Raw genomic sequence first — 17,227 nt, 5'->3', positions numbered from 1 at the left:
AGCTATTGTTGGTTGGCTGCTATCATTCGTTTATTTGACAATCTAAGGGAAAAGAGGTCAGTGCCCCTGATTAAATAGGCAGGTACTGCATGTTTTAAAAATTCTGGTGGCACACTGGTTGAAAATTGCTGATTTAATGAGACACATAGCTGTAAGCACATGAGCTACTTAACTTAGAGAAGGGTAATTAAACTGCTTTTGTGGAAGTGGCATGAACTTAGTAAGCATACAGCTTTTCCCTCATGCACCCATTTTTAATAATGTTCCTTTATTATATTTGGACCGTACCTAGTTTGCAAAAGGATTTATTGTACATGAGCTCCTTTAATTTTTATAAGAACCCTGTACGAGAGCTATTGTTTCCATTTTGCAGAATCAGAAAATTTAAGATTAAAATATGTGACTTGTTCAGTCCGGCTGGTGTGGCTCAGTGGTTGAGTGTCAACCCGTGCACCAAGAGGTCGCCGGTTCAATTTGTGGTCAGGGCACATGCCCAGGTTGTGGGCCAAATCCCCAGTGGAGGGCATGCAGGAGGTGGCCAATTGATGTTCTCTCTCATCAATATTTCTATCTCTCCTTCTCACTTCCCCTCTCTCTAAAATCAATAAAGGAAAAATAATTTAAAACATAAAATAAAATATGTGACTTGTTCAAAGAGACATATTATCTATACCTAGCAAGAAATAAGAATAAAAGTAAACATCTAGGGGAAGGAAAGGTAAGATTAATGTTACACGTTTGCATTAAATTGAACCTTGTTTCACAAAGTCATCATTTAATCATTGCAATACAAGTGTTCAGAAAATGAAACCTAGCTAACTGTGAGTCTGCCTAAGCTCATGGAGTGATTATGCCATTGGACCCACCCAAGAATGATCTCTCTTGTTCCTTCTGTCATCGCGGTATTTATAGCCCATTTTCCTGGAGCCGTTGGCTTTTCCAGGTGAGCAGAAGGTGCTGGAAAGAGGAGGAAACGGCTGTTTATCGAACATCTGCCTGCGGGCCCACAGTACCTCAGTTTAACCTTCCCCAGAATGTCACCCAGTCAGCACTGACGCCCACATTTCACGGATGTGAGGGTGGGAGCGCGGGGGCTGTGACGTGCCCGGCTGCACAAGCAGAGCACAGTGAAGGAGAGAGTGTGGGCATCGGGCACCTCACATCCTACGCTCAGGACTCAGCTCCTACCCGCCCTTTGTGTGCCCCTGAATCCAACACCTCCCTCAGTTACCTCAAGCTCCTCAGTTCTCATCACCCCGATCCCTGTCAATTTACCTTTCCCTGGAGCTTGGGTTCCAGAGTCGGAGAACCTGGTTGGAGGCCTTGCTCCTCCATCGTCAGCCACGTGGCCTGACATGGGTACAGCTCAGTCTTGGGGAGCAGCGGAGCAGAAACGGTGACAGCATGGACCCTGAGCCACGCTGCCTGAGCTGGAATCCCTGCTCAGCCATTTACAAGCTGTGCGACCTTGGATAAGTTACCTAAATGTGGGGGCCTCGGTTTCCCACCTATAAAATAGAGAAAATAATAATATTCATATCAAATATGGGAGGCTTAAATGAGTCGGACCAGTACATAATTTCAGTGTTAGTTTGTATCGTTGTTGTTGTTATTACTGCGCACTGGAGCTGCAGTAGGTATGGGGACCTGGTGATGAATAAGACAAATAAGGGTCCTGCTCTCATGGCAGCACCCCGTCCACAGGGTTACTGGCAGAGCAGCGAGACAAGGGCGCATGTGTTCGGCAGGGTGCCAGGTACAGAGTCAACAGTCAATGAACTGGATCTGGCTCTCAGTCTTCTCTCCGTTGATCTGCTATCGGCCTCAGCGAGCAGCCTCCTCTCCATTTCTGGTCGCAGTCCATCTCTCCCCATCTCTCTCCTACACGGGTCTAATTTCTTTCTAAGTACTTTCCCTGACTCCATTCTCAGCCTGCTTAAACTCGTTCTCCATAGGGACAGGATGACCTTCATAAAAATGCACCTTGGGCCCTGGCCTGTAGTTCAGGTGGTTAGAGCATCATTGTAATATACCAAGGTTGCAGGTTCAATCCCCAGCCAGGGCACATATAAGAATCAACCAGTGAATGCGTAAATAAGTGGAACAACAAATCGATGTTTCTCTCTCTACCCCCTTTGACTCCCTTTAAAATTAATAAAATTTTAAAAAGTGCACCTTGACCATGTGGTCACACCTTCTATGGATCCCTATCACCTCCAGCATGACATTCCAGCCCCTTCACTGGGCACAGGCTCATTGCATCCTGGCCCCTTGGCCTTCCAGCGCCTTCTGTCACTGTACCCTATCCCCTGCTGCACCCCAGCTGTACCAGAAGGTTTAGGGGTCCCAAATGTGCCTCTTCCACCTTCGTGCCTTGACTCCTTCTAGTCCGTCTGCCAGGATGCTTCGGATGCTCTTCCAGCCTCCCCCCTCATCTGACTGATATGCTTGTCTTCTCTTTTCTTATTTTTAAAGTGTTGCTTTTCATTAAAAATGACCCTTCAGAACAAATTTCTTTTTCCTCACCCAAAATATGCTTTTTGTTGATTTTAGAGAGAAGGGAGGGAGAGAGAGAAAAAAACCAATCAGCAAACCTGGCTGGTTTTGCTCAGTGGTTAGAGCATCGGCCCGTGGACCAAAGAGGCCCGGGTTCGATTCCAGCCAAAGGCACATATCTCTGTTGCAGTTTGTCTCTGGCCCCAGTTGGGGTTGTGCGGGTGGCAACCAATCGATGTGTCTCTCTCACATCGATGTTTCTCTCTGTCTCCCTGCTCCTGCTCTATCTGAAGATACATGGAAAAAAACAAAAACCAATCAGCTGCCTCTCCTACATGCCCCACCTGGGGATCAAATATGAATCCCAGGTATGTGCCCTGACAGGGAACCGAACCCGTCACCTTTTGGTGTTTGGGATGATGCTCCAACCAGCTGAGTCACACACTTGCCAGGACTGATGTGCTTTTCTTTACAATTCAGCTTAGAGTCACATTCCCTAAAAAGCCTCTCCTAATTCTTGCTTCTGTGGACTCGCTCCTCCTGTGTCACACCGGACTGTCTGTGGTCTTGCAATGCTGTTTGTGTTCCTAGTGGATTTCTAGGCTGAGCTTCAAGGGTAGCACCTGCACCTGCTACTTTTCATCTTCCTTGTTCCTCACACAACTCCTGGTGCGTGAGCAATGGAATCTCAGCTTGTATTTATTTAACTTTCACAAACTCAACTGCATACACACACACACACACAGTGTGTGCGGAAGTTTAAATAGTGTAGCCATCCCGCCTGCCCTCCATTCCGTCCAGAGAGTCTGAGGTCTGGGGTGAGCATGAAGTGGGTTCTGCTCATTTCCATGCTGAGTCTTGGCTCCCGGGGCTCACTAATGTCAAAATTCAGTGTGCATCCCATAACGTAGCTCCTCAGCTTGAGCCAGCGACTTCATCTGGTGCTTGTTAGAGGAAACCACTCTGAAACACGATTAAAGGGAAATTGGCCATGTTGCAAATCTGGGGACTTTGTGTCATTTTCACATGACACGTTCCCAAGGGTTTGTTCCAGAGGAATTATGACTGTATGTTGTCTTCCTTTCCACAGTGACTTTGCAGCCTATTCTGTAAATATGTGTTGAATTCTAGAACAGTTAGTGATGGGCAAAATCAGTGCACAAATTCAGATCGTTTTACTTCTTTATTGATTTCCTTTTTTTAGAGAGAGAGAGAGGAAGGGAGAGGTAGAAACGTTGATGAGAGAGAACACCGACTGGCTGCCGCCTGCATGCCCCCCACTGGGGATCAGGCTCACAATCTGGGCATGTGCCCTGACCGGGAATCGAACCGGCGATCTCTTGGTGCATGGGTCGATGCTCAACTGCTGAGCCACACCAACCGGGGCACAATCACTCTTTTCTAAAAGTCGTTTTCACTTAGAAAGGCAGATGGGGTCAACGCGCTATGAAGAGCTAATTGTCCAAGACTGAAACCTTTGAGCAACACTTTGTCAGGCCTTTGGCTGCGTGGCAGAACTTCCAGCCACCGCTCACACCATGTTGAAAAAGTTGTCATGTTCCCAAATGTGGGAAAGGGCACAGCTCTTATAATCCCTCCTTGAGAGACTTGTCTTACATGGATAATTCTGTTCTTTTCATATTCTTGGTTACCAACTACTAATTTGCGACTTGGATGAAAGTTGGTTTTATTTATTGTTTTTGTTGTTGATTTGTTTATTTATTATTTTTAATTAATTAATGAATTTTTGTTACAGATGTTTCTCCTTTTTCCCCATTGACACCCTCCTCCCCCCCCCTCCGCACCCTGTCCATGCCCACTGTTCATGCGTACATGCATATAAGTTCTGTGGTTTATCTCTCCCTCCCCACCCCCTCTTCTAGGGATTGTCGGTCTGTACCCTACTTCCACGTCTCTGGGACTGCCCCATTCCTCAGACTGTTATGTTCATTATATTCCACAAATAAGTGAGATCATATGATACTTGTCTTTCTCTGTTTGGCTTGTTTCACTTAGGATGATACTCTCCAGGTCCCTCCATGTCGTCTCAAAGGATATGAGATCTTTCTTTCTTACAGCTGAATAGAACTCCGTTGTGTACATGCACCACAGCTTTTTTATCCATTCATCTACTGATGGGCACTTGGGCTGTTTCCAGATCCTAGCTATTCTCTCGCGCGCGTCCCCGACACGGCCGGGTAAGGGCCCGACGCTCCAGCGCCATCCATTTTCAGGGCTAGTTGATTCGGCCGGTGAGTTGTTACACCCTCCTTAGCAGATTCCGACTTCCGTGGCCATCGTCCTGCTTAAAAGTTGGTTTTAGAGCCACTGTTCTCAGAGAAATTCAGAGTTAGGGAGATTTAAGTTTTCAGTGAATATCCCCTTCCAGTCTCTCCTCGGCTTGCTGTCTGGCTCTTGCTGTTCTTTCTTCCGTGCCGATCTCATTCCCTTCCACAGCCCAGCCCCATCTCTGTGCTCCCAGGCCCGCGCCACACTTCTCCTGCCTTTGATGTCTCTCCTGCAGCTCCCTAGAACCTGCTGACATGACCCCTCCACCTTCCCTCCACCCCCACTGACACACTTCTCCCGCTGCCCCGTGACTGGCACCACCACTCTCCAGTGAGCCGCCCCTCGGGCAGGGCCCGGATCTAATCAGCACATTCTGCACATTCTGTCTGTCTAGCGAGTGGCGCCTCCTATTCCCGTCACTGCTCTCTAACCGGCTCACCGTGCTTCTCAACTAGACTGTTAGACCCTTCCAAGTGTTCTCTCTGGCCCACGTCTCTCTCTTCAAACCCTTCTCACACTCTTGACATATTTTTCTTCTTCAGGCGTAGCTCTAAGAATAACTTCTCAGTCCCAAAAGCTTCAGTGAGTTTCAACAGCTTCCTGAATTATTCAGCATAAACCTCTCAGCATGGCATATTGAATATCAATAAATCTCCATTGGATATCACCTCAGTGTCACCGATGTTATTCCACTGTCAATTCCCACTGCTGCTTTCCCTGAAAGGGACGCTCAGAAAAACCACTGCGCCTTTGGTGCTTTTCTGCATGTCATTGTCTTTACTTCGGCCAATCTCCTCCGTCTCTCCCACTTAAATAATGACCGTAATAGATCTACATTCAGTGACTTGTCATTTAGGAAGGTCTTCCTGATCTTTTTCTCTCAATTGTACAGGCTTGTAACCTTTGTTGTACCTCTTTTATGTCATTCTACGATTTTCTTGGCATTATAATTATGAATGTAAATATATTACCTTGACTGGGCCATAATCCCTTTGGGGTCTATTTTTGTTTGTTTGTTTGGTTGGTTGGTTGGTTTTTGTTTTTAGCAGCCCAACTAGCAAGCATCCAGTGGGATAAAAATACATATTTATTGAATTAAGTCAGATGGAAATAATTTTTAATATGCCCTTCAGCACTGCTGCCCAGTCAACTGCAAATCATCATCCCCTCCACTCCACCACCACCATGAGAGACAGAAAGAGAGACAGAGACAGAGAGAGAGAGAGGCAGAGAGAGAGAGAGGGAAGGGGGGGAGAGAGAGAGAGAGAGAGAGAGGCAGAGGCTAGTGTCCCTGTCAAATCCTGACGAGTCAGCTTCAGATAGTGTCTCTGACCACGTTCAGGTTTTCTGGGACATTTCCTGAAGTCCTTTCCGCTTCTCGTCAACAGCAACAGAACTGTTCTTTCTCTCTCCCTCTGTCTTTCCAGATCCCCTGGCTCCCCTTGGGAATGCTTCTTGAAGCCAAGCTGGTGTCGGGGGCAGTGCTGGCTCCAGCCAGACTGTGCTTCACTGTGGGGCCACCACCCGTGCTTACCAGTGTGGTGTCTTCTTCTTCACCGAACCGCCCGACAGCAGAGGCCCTGCTTTAAAGACCCGTCTGGACTTTTATAAGGCTGCTTCTTTGATGTGTTAACCTATCATTTGGTGAAGCAAATGACCCTGCTTAGATTTGGGGTGAGGTGTTTTGTTTTGTTTTGTTTTGTTTTGTTTTTGTGGTAGTGCTCCTAGTGGGAACCGAACCTGGGACTCTCTGGTCCGCAGGCTGACACTCAACTACTGAGCCAAACTGGCCAGCTTGGGGTGAGTTTTTTTTTTTTTTCCTGAGTCTCAGAGTGGACAATTTGCAGTCTTAGAAAGCTAACTCCAAAGCTGCAGGTCATGTTAATTACTTTTCCGACTAACCATTTCTTAATGGGGTTTCTCAAAGGCAGAACCTCTCTTTTTCTTGTCTCCTGACCCACACAGTCTGTGGCATTCTTTTGGGAGATGCTTTTGGAAAATCCATGAGTGGCCGAAGGTCTTCCCCAAATATATTTACCCTGCACCCACTTCAGTGCCGCAGGTTCAGAGAATGGACCGGTGATGGCCATTCCCCTAATCCTTCTCTTCAGCCAGACTTGAAACATCGAGACTTAACTGTGAACATATCCAAGGATAAACCCGTCATCTTTACAACCAGCAGAAGACACTCAGACCACCCTCAAGCAGTTAAGCTCCCTGCCGCGATCAGCCCCCTCTTCTAGTCGGTTCTTCTTCAGCCACCCCTTCCTTAGCCCCAGTGTTCAAAATTCCTCTTCCATTGAAATTCTATAACTTCCTCCTCAGTTCAAGTCATGGCTCCTTCCTTGAGCTTCTTATGGTTCTACAGAACAAAGGCCCTCCTGTGCCCCACGGGAGAGCTGGCCGCCTAGACCCGAAGTCCTGGCAAGGAGGTGGGGGTCCCCTGGGGAGATGGAACAGCTCTCCCTGTCTGGATTCCACTCTCCTTGGACCTTAATTTGTCTGAGCTAACAGCCCTCCACTTCACCTCCAAGCTTTCTTGATTTATTTCTAGCCAACTGTCCTATGTATTTTGGACTTTCCTCTGCACTTACTCAGTCCAAACACAATCCCCCAGGACAGTTTTCCTGGGGGGGGGGGGAGGAGCAGCCCCCTCTTGATTCTGTGCAGAAACTATTGTAATCACAGCGTTTGGGGCTGAAAGGAGCCTGGGAGGGCACTCGTTCCAATCCTGGTGTTGTGTAAATTTGGAGATTGGAGTCTGAGGGATCAAACAGCTGGTTGATTACACTGTTCCGTAAAATGAGTTAACTTTTTCTGGCTACACTGCCCATTTATTATAGATGTTAAATAAGCACTTTCATTCAAAAGACCCCAGAGTTTTCTATTAGCTTTCACTTTATAAAAAAATCTCTCGAGTCACACGTGGTGTGGAGGGAGGGGTTTTAGATACAGTGAACACTGTGATAACACAGTTATTTTCCTGTGGGTCCCCCCGTCATTAGGTAGGTTGTTGCTAAGGCATTCTTGTATCCGCTGGGGGACATCTATGTAGCGAGAATGGTTTGTGTGCATTCTTTTAGGGTCACTGTAGAGCTCCCCTACAAATGTTAATCATTTTGTCCCCATGCCTCCGTTGTTTGGGGAAGGGCCATGCAGAGTTTTCACGCACTACGATTTGCAGACTTTTGATGAGCTGCGTGCTTCTCCCACACAGATGAATGATGTAAGCACTTCTTTCCCTTCCACACGGATCAGTTATTGAATCCCCTCCCTCTAGGGCAGTGGTTCTCACCCTTCCTAAAGCCGAGACCCTTGAATACAGGTCCTCATGTTGTATGTGGGCGTATCTGCATGTGGGCGGACCCGCCTGGAGACGGATAGAGGAGCGGTGTCTGGGTTCCTAAGACCATCGGAAATATGTTTTCCGACGGTCTTAGGCGGCCCACGGGTTGAGAACCACTGCTCTAGAGGGTATATCGTTCAGCACAGTGAGTGGGTAGGACTGATGGCGTCTAGGGTGACCAATTTGTCCTGGTTTGCCCTGGACTTTCCCAGGTTTGGTGTTGAAAACCCCATGGCCTGGGGCATCCTTCAGTCCTGGGTAATCTGGAACAGTTGGTCACCCTGCGTCCTGCCGCCACACATTCTGCTCACCTTTCCAGTGCCCAGGGCACCTCGGGATTGAGAATTAGTGCCCTAGATATTTATGATCCACAGAGCAGCGCTGATCAATAAACTGGGGGGGAGGGGGGCTATAATTAAAACCACTCAGTTATGTAGGTCACAACACACTGAAGATGCATTAAAGGGTAATGATCAAACTTACACTGTCAGCCATGAGGTCCGGACCCAAAGCAGCCCAGGAAGGAGCCTCCTCTAGTTATAACAATGTTTCCATTGCTTTTGCAGAGAAAGGAGTTAAGGATGTCATCTCAAAGGATGGATTGGTAAACATAAAGTTAGAATCTAAAGCCACTTTAACCCGTGGGAAAATCAACTGTAAAGATTTTCTTCCACTTAGTACAAATACAGGATGCATCTTGGTGGCACGCTTGTCCCAGCTTTAATTTCCAAAAAAGCAGAAGAAACATCTGCTTCGGGGCATGTATCCAAGCATTCTGCCCTCGCAGTCTAAACTCAAGTAAATGACAGGTTCTGTGGGAAAGAAGCTAATATGACAGTGGAGTGAATAAACTGAACATGAGTCAAGAATTTAAGAGAGCTATTAAAATTGAATAAACTGAAAATGAGTCCAAAGTTTGAGCGCTATTAAGATTCAAGTTGGAGGAAACCATTGCCTATCTCTGTTCTAAGACTGTTTTGTCTTTATTTATTTGAAAATGTTCAGAAGATAAAGAGTATCTTCCAGATACACATCTCTGGCAGCAGCTGAATTATCAAATACTATCTCTTAGCAGAAATGCCATACCATCCCCTTGCAACTGCAATTCAAAATTCAAAACTATGGGGCGGAGGAGTTTGGAGGCATGTGGTCTGAGAAGCACACCAGGACGCACAGACCTTGGACATGCAAGGTGCTCTTGTGAATCTGCAGTCTTTTTCCTCAGAGGAGACATTTGGAAACAGAAAAGTTGCGTAGAAAGACAAACAGTCACCTATTCTTTTCCTGCAAATTTAACAAAATATAGCGAAAGGTAAAATTTTTGCTTGTGGGTTTTTTGGTTTTGTTTCATTTTGGACAACTAGAGTTAAGTCTGGGCAATTAACCTAGAAGGGAAAGAAATGTGCTACCGCAAGGAGGCTGCTGGGGAAATAGGAAAACGATCAGTGTGGCCCTGGAAGAAGGAGACAAGCTGGGGTGGAGGCACGTGGAATGGGGGGGAGGGAGGACTCAGACGGCTTATTCACCAGACTTACTTCCACCACCTGGGTAGACCAGAAACTACTCTTAAAAAAAAAACAACAACTTATAAATCATATTGATGACACTACTCCTTTATAAAAAATATATGTTTTTATTGATTTCTTTTAGAGAGAGAGGAAGGGAAAGAGAGAGAAACATCGATGTGAGTCCAGCCGGTGTGGCTCAGTGGACTGAGTGTTATCCCATGGACTGAGAGGTCCTGGTTCACATCGATTCTTCTCTCTCTCTCCCCCTTCCTCTTTCTCTAAAAAAATCAATAAAAACATTAAAAACAAACAAATGAACAAAACACTGATAAGCTGCCTCCTGCATACTTTCTACTGGGGATCGAGCCCACAACCCGGGCATGTGCCCTACCAACCAGGAATGGACCCGGGACCTCTCAGTCCGTGGGATGAAACTCAATCCACTGAACCACACCGGCTGGGAGAAACCACATACTCCTTTTTTTAAAGTGGCAAACTATGGCACAGTGATGCCCAGACAGTAAACAGCAGAGCCAGATTTTATATCCTGCATCAAAGTCTTTGTCTTCACCACCATGCTGCAGAATGGTGTCTACCATCAGCTTTGCGACGGTTGCACCGGCCGGCTGGCTTTCTGAAGAGGGAACCAAGTCAGTGTGTTTGAAAGAACAGGCTCCAGAGTTTGCAGTTGGGAATGAAGGGCAGTTCCCTACTCTGGGGGGAGAGGCAGAAGCAACCCCCAAGCAGAGCTGTTCTTCACTATATGCACTTAGGAAGGTGGCCAGCGGGGAGAGTTTAGGGTCTCAGATAAGCGGAGTTTGGCGACAGAGAGAGAGATGCCTTAAGATCTATTGAGTACTTTTCCCGTGCAAGGCACTGTTCTAAGTTCTTTTTAGGTACTAAGCTCTTTCGATCTCTTAAGAACCCTGTGAAGTCACTGTTCTTACCATCTCCACTTTATAGAAGTAAAGAAACCTAGGTTTATTGTCCAGTACTCTGCACTATAAACCAGGTTATAAAGGGACAATCAACATTACCATTTCACCTCATTTCACATTTCTTCATTGGGAAACATGCAGAAATGACAGGTGATTGCTAAGACGCTGATATTGTGAAATATAGGCCTAAAGGAACATGATTATCATCTAGAACATAGATCAGCAAAAAATACAGCCCCTGGGCTCAATCTGGCCCATTTTTATACTGCCCACAAACTAAGAATGATTTTACATTTTTACACGGTTGGAAAAAAAATCAAAAGAAGACTATGTCAAGGCATGAAAACAATCTGACACCGAGATACCAATGTCCAGAAACAGTTTCAGCAGGGACACAGCCACCTAGCGTCATGGCTGCTTGCGCGGTGCCGTAGGAGACGTGGGTGGTTGCCTCAGGAACCAAATGGCCCACAAGTCTTAAATATTCACTACCTGGGCCTTTAAAGAAGTGCTGACGCCTGAGGCAGAATCACGTGGCACACATATTTTCCTAAGATTATTTTAGGAAAAAAATTTTGTCATGACTGTGAATTTTCTAGACAATCGAAAACCCATCCTTTGGTGCACAAAATGGTGAATTAAAGAACAACTATTTTGAATAAACATTTCAGAAATGCTTTTTTAAAATCAAATATGCAGAATATATGTAGAAGAGATCTATTAATACACTTATATTTCTGTTTCACTAACTGTTAGGACTCTGTTTTCAAAGGCCTGGTTGGCCCAATGATTGCACTGATCATCAGCCTTCAAGCCCTTGCGTAGACGTTAACTTATGTGATACTTGCAAATGCTAGTGGTATCGATCGACAGTAATAAAATGGTTAGCCAGCTGTGCAAATAAGCGCCTGTCATCCTGACATGGAATGATCCTGATCTGACCTGCTTGTGGAGTTTTCCTTCAGCCTATTTCATTCTGTCCACCTACTGCTGACACTAGGGAGCTGGAATGTACCCGTTCTACACCTCCCTTCTCCTCTGTGACTTCTTACCTGCTTAGGTCTGAGAAAATCGAAGGTTTCGTCAAAACTAAGAGTGAATAGGTTTAAGCCTTGGTGTGTAAACCAGAGATGATAAACTGGCATCCTGGGGCCCGTGGTGCGTGTGTGTGGGCGCACTTGTGTTCTCAAGTTTTGTTAATGACTTGATATCCTTTAAAGAATTTGGAACTTTTTAAAAAATAAAATCCAGATTCCTCACTTCTCTTAAAATATCAGAAGAGCTGGCAGCACTGGCTGGATGGATTGACTGCTGGCCTTGCAAGGGAGCTGTTTGCTTTAGGTGGGCACAGCTCCTCACCAGGGTCCCACTCTTCCTTCACGTCCGTGACACCAGAGCCAAGTGTTCACTTGTGAAATCACTAACCCTGTTTCCCTTCCCTCCAACCAGCTTCACTTACATTTTTATTTTACCTGCCTACACACATTTGCGTGTGTGAATCCAGCCTACAGCATGGGATCGTTGTTTTGGTTGCTGGGAGATCTTTTCTTATTTACTTTCTGCGTCTTGCTTGTGGTCAGTGTTTGAGATTGCCAGACTGACAGCCCAAGCCTTATATGAGGAGCAGAGTGGTGTCAAGTCAGTGGAGATGAGAGGACCCATCAAAAGCACTGCCTTGGGCCCTGGCCAGTTTGGCTCAGCGGTTAGAGCGTTGGCCTGCGGACCAGAGAGTCCTGGGTTCCGTTCCCGCTAAGGGCACGTACCTCGGTTGCAGTTTGTCCCTGACCCTGGTTGGGGTCGGGGGTTGTGTGGGTGGCAACCAGCCTATGTGTCTCTCTCACATTTATGTTTTTCTCTCTCTCCTTCCTGCTCTACCTGAAGATAAATGCAAAATGTCCTGGGGTGAGGATAAAAAAATAAAAAGCATTGCCTTGGTTCAGTAGCCAGTAATTATGCTAAGAGAAGCAACCAGAGAGGTAGAGAACTGTCTTACTTGGGAACAAGTCAGGCGGGGATTCCAACCCTGCCGGTGCGATCAGCATTCATATTTGCCTGTGATAGCCCAGCTGAGGGGGTGCAGAGCTCGGGAAGGTTGATGGGAACTAGGTGACTGTGGGGGGGGATCCTGCAAAGATCCCACTGGGTTCCCAGAAAGCCCCCAGACAGCCTCGCCTTTTGTTTGAATGGTGAGCTGAGCTGACTGTGTATTGTTAGTTGCTGTCCTTGTTCTTGTTTGTGACGATAAGGTTACCCTGGGGCAGAGAGAGGCAGGGAATGATACAAAATGTCCACCTGAGGACACTTTTCAATAGGTTTGTTAAGCAACTAAAGTGGAAGGAGCAGAAAACAATGGCCGGGTTGGAAGGTAATAGCCAAGCCCACCCGATTATTTGCTGGAAGACAAGGCCTGTTCAGTTACCACAGAGAGCAGGCCAAACAAACCTCCTGCCAGGGCAGCCACTAAAAAGGCTTCACATTCCAACCTCAGGCTGTTCATCTACACCTTTGTAAATAAGGCAGGACAAATTACAAATTTTTTTTTTTTTGGACTGTAAATCATGTTACACTCGCACTTGCATTGTGCTTGGACTAAATCATGATTAAAGATGTGTTGAGTTTGCTTTGCATTGGCATTCCACCAGAGCTCCCTACTGTAGGAGCAAGGCTCAAGGCAGAGAGGGGGGAACGACCAACCGAACCTGCATCGCAAGCCCTTTGCCTCACCTTCCCCCCACCACCGCCCCTCCCCTGCTCTCCACCAGTCCTGCCACGGATGCATTTTGCAGAAAAGGGTGTGGCTCTAGGAAGAATGAAGGAAAGTGAAAGCATCAAAATGGACTATTCAGTTCTTCCTTTTATCTAGCCACATTCCTACTATCTCCCTCCACCCCTGGGTGGGGAGGCAGTGAAAGGGGATAGTGGTGAGGAAAGAAAAGAGTGAAATTTAACCTTCACCCTTTTTGAATGGGAATGCCCATTTCAACCCATTGGAAAGCCTTAAGAAGGTGTTTTCTGTTCAATTAGTAAGAACAGAAATAAAAATATCTGTTAACGGGGCCGGAAATGTTGGATACTTTTCAAAAGAAAAACAACAACAAAAAAAATTGTCAACGCTTAGTGAACATATGTGAAAATATACATAAACCCTGAATAAGAGTTATCTCATTTAATATTCTTTTTTTTTAATTTAAATTTTCGTCATTGGTTTTAAAGAGAGAGGTAGGGAGAGGGAGAGAGAGAGAGAGATAGAAACATGGATGAGAGAGAACATCGATTGGCTGCCTCCTGCATGCCCCCCACTGGGGATCGGGCCCACAACCTGGGCAAGTGCCCTGACCAGGACCTCTTGGTGCGTGGGTCAACGCTCAACCACTGAGCCACAGTGCTGGGCTCATTTAATATTCTTAACCACGTGAAACAGCAACCACCGTTGTTTCCCATCTCATAGATGAAGAACCTGGTGCTTAGAGAGGCTGAGTAACTTTACCCTGGTCACACAGCTGATCAGTAACCAGCTGGCATTTGAAGCCAGTTAGACTGGCGCCAGCATCTGTACCAGGGAGCAGAAAAATCAAGGTGCTGGCTTCTATCCAGCTGAATGACTTATGAACATAAATCTTTGTATTGGCCTTAGTCTCCTCATCTGTGAAATAAAGGGTTGAGTTAGGAGACTTTTAAGATTCCTGCCAATGTTTTGGGTCTATCTCCAAATCAATATCCATCACATCCATGCTACTGTGGCCATTCATTCATCATTCATTACATAAATTAATTCCCTGGTGGTGTGGGATAGGAACAGGCAGAGAGATTGTTGCAATGTACACCAGATGTTTTCCTAACAGAGGCAGCTGCTTCAATTGCCACACCATGCCCATACAGGTTGGACAGCTGGGTGACTGCAGGAATGAGATGGGACTGTGACTGCCCTGGTTTATCTTTTAGTTGGACTGCTTACCCCCAGCAGCATCCTTACCACCTGCACCAGTCTTCAGCGCTGGCTCCACACTTGCTGAGCGCTCAGGCACCTGGCACAAGTGAACGTTGAGAACCCCTCTGTAATGTGACCAGACCTGCTGGGCTTCTCTTCCTGGCTTCTCTAAATTTCACTGACTGATACTTCCAGGAATTTTGCTGCTGCCGGAAGCCTCTGTTGTTTCTTCAGAGTAAGGAAGTGGGAGAGGGCGTAGGGTGGGAAGTAGAATCCTTGGAGTTCTCTGAAATGCCCTCAGATCTCAAGATGTCAGGCTTATAAAGAGACCCAGTTGCTAGTCACTCTACATATTGTAGGTAACACCGTGTCAACAACTCCAGTTATCTGAAGCTCTTTGTGAAATGGGAACCAACTTTTGCTCTCTGGGAACAATGACTATCATTTTTCTCTGTGGCAGGCAAACTGAGGTGTGTTTATTTCATTGATGTCATTCACACCGATCCTTTGATGATTCCAGTCACTCCTAGGTTCCTCCTGCCCTCACCCCATGCCCCAAACAGTGTAATCCTTATTTACCTCTTCCCAGAGCCCGCACATGAATATGTACACCACCCTCAGAAACCGTCTGATTTAATTCAGCGAACAGCTAACTCTCCAGCGGACTTTTTCTTTTTCTTTTTTGCCGCTGATGGTCTTGCTGCTGATACTACTGAGACATGTTGCAAGCGCTTTCCCTTATCTGGGGCTGTGTGTGCTCAGGGGCAGAGATCACACGGAAATGGAGAGAGGTGGCCGAGAAACGGGAAGAGATACCAACCGAGGAGCACTCGTCGTGGACGCGGAGGTTTCTGAGCACGGCTAGCAGGTTGCAGGGCTGACCCGAAAAAGGAGAAGCCCTCGCTCCCAGACGCGAGGGGAAGTGCGAGAACAGAGGAGAGATGAGATCGGAATAGAGTGGATGGAAGGGGGGTGGGGTGAAGCCACAGAAGCCCAGCCCCGGTGGAAAGGACCGTCAGTTCTTTCCAGAACGTACTTTGCTCGGATCCACCTCTTGCGTTTCATATGCAAACGAGGCGGGCTTCCCGGAGGCTGGCCGGGCGCGCCGCTCCGCTCCGCTGCGCCGGGCCCGAGCCCCGTGAGCCGCAGCGCCCGTCCCCCGCCGCCCGCACCGCCGCGACTCTGCCGCGGGGACTCAGTGAGGATTAAAGGACGCCCGTTCGAGGAGCTGCGGACGTTCAAGGCTAGCGAAGGACGGCCATCAGGCCCCTTCACCCTTGTTTCAGGTTTCAGGGACTGATCCTTTCTCAGTCCCTGGATTGATCTTCCTGCCCCCGGGAAGTGAAAAGAATGAACTTTTGGAGGTATTATCTCTTTGCGTTCACTGTGCTCAGTGTGGTTTTTTTTGTGATACGTTACAACAGCCGACTAAGCCTGCCCAGGAGGAAGGTGAACGGCTCCAGTGAGAGGCATTCTGTACTAAGTGCCTGTGAGGACGCCTTGGAAGACAAGTCCACTGTCCCCTGGGAGAAGACGTTGATATCATCTTTGGGAAGTGTCCCCTGCAAGGACTACCTGATCGAGAACCACTACATCACAAGCCCCCTGTCGGAGGAAGAAGTGGCGTTCCCCTTGGCCTATGTCATGGTCATCCATAAGGACTTTGGTACCTTCGAAAGGCTCTTCAGGGCCATCTACATGCCCCAAAATGTCTACTGCGTCCATGTGGACGAAAAGGCGACAGCTGAGTTTAAGAAATCAGTGTGGCAGTTACTGAGCTGTTTCCAAAATGCATTTATTGCCTCAAAGATCGAGCCCGTGGTCTACGCGGGAATTTCCAGGCTCCAGGCTGACCTGAACTGCCTGCGGGACCTGGTGGCCTCGGAGGTCCCGTGGAAGTACGCCATCAACACCTGTGGGCAAGATTTCCCCCTGAAAACCAACAAGGAAATAATCCAGCATCTGAAAGGATTTAAAGGGAAAAACATTACCCCGGGCGTGCTGCCCCCAGCTCATGCAATTGGACGGACTAAGTATGTCCACCAGGAGCACATAGGCAGAGATGGCTCTTTTATGAGAAACACTAACGTTTTGAAAACCTCACCTCCACATCAGCTGACCATTTATTTTGGCACTGCCTATGTGGCCCTGACCAGAGAGTTTGTCAACTTCATCTTTCGTGACAAAATGGCCATTGATCTACTACACTGGTCAAAAGATACCTATAGTCCTGACGAACATTTCTGGGTGACGCTTAATAGGATTCCAAGTAGGTACCACTTTTTCTTATTCACAGATTGAATTTGCTTCCATTCAACTCCTCTAGAGAACGGACTCATTTGAAATTATTTGGAAAAAGATTCAAATGCTTAGAAAGCTATTGTCTGGTTGCTTTCTGGTGACAGGTTAGTGCCAGCTCTGTTGTCTGACAACTGTGTACAATGTAGTGACCTAGGAAATATGCTAAGCTACGGGAACTCTGGCAAAACTGCTTTTGATGCTGTATCACATAATTTCTGACTTTTAGCTCAGTCTTTTGAATGAATGCTTCTCATAGTACTCGATAGGCACGGCTTAGCATAACAAGACTGATATTTTTCAGAAGCATTCAGAACTTGTGAGTCGAAATAAGATGTTACACAGTATTACATTGGTGCTCAGAGTCATTGGTCAAAGTTCATGAGGCTATTTTCAGAATCTTTGAATTCTCTTTGGGCAGTTC

At 46.9% G+C, this 17,227-nt stretch overlaps 1 protein-coding gene across 3 annotated transcripts in view; it reads left to right on the top strand.

Annotated features, from left to right (window-relative positions):
- GCNT2 (glucosaminyl (N-acetyl) transferase 2 (I blood group)) overlaps positions 1 to 17,227 on the top strand; it is a 97,608-nt gene that overhangs the window by 34,781 nt on the left and 45,600 nt on the right. For 2 of the 3 annotated variants that reach the window (XM_036257449.1, XM_036257447.1), the window contains exon 1: positions 15,660 to 16,774. The exons of the other annotated variant lie outside the window; for it this stretch is intronic. In XM_036257449.1, the coding sequence (XP_036113342.1) occupies positions 15,856 to 16,774 (919 nt within the window). In that variant the 5' untranslated portion in view covers positions 15,660 to 15,855. Of the gene's footprint in view, positions 1 to 15,659; positions 16,775 to 17,227 lie in introns of those variants that run through there. 3 annotated transcript variants of the gene reach the window in all.

The sequence above is a fragment of the Molossus molossus genome, unplaced genomic scaffold (genome assembly GCF_014108415.1).
Source record: "Molossus molossus isolate mMolMol1 unplaced genomic scaffold, mMolMol1.p scaffold_m16_p_12, whole genome shotgun sequence".
Lineage (NCBI taxonomy): Eukaryota > Metazoa > Chordata > Mammalia > Chiroptera > Molossidae > Molossus > Molossus molossus.
This window is presented reverse-complemented; position numbering and strand designations above follow the sequence as displayed.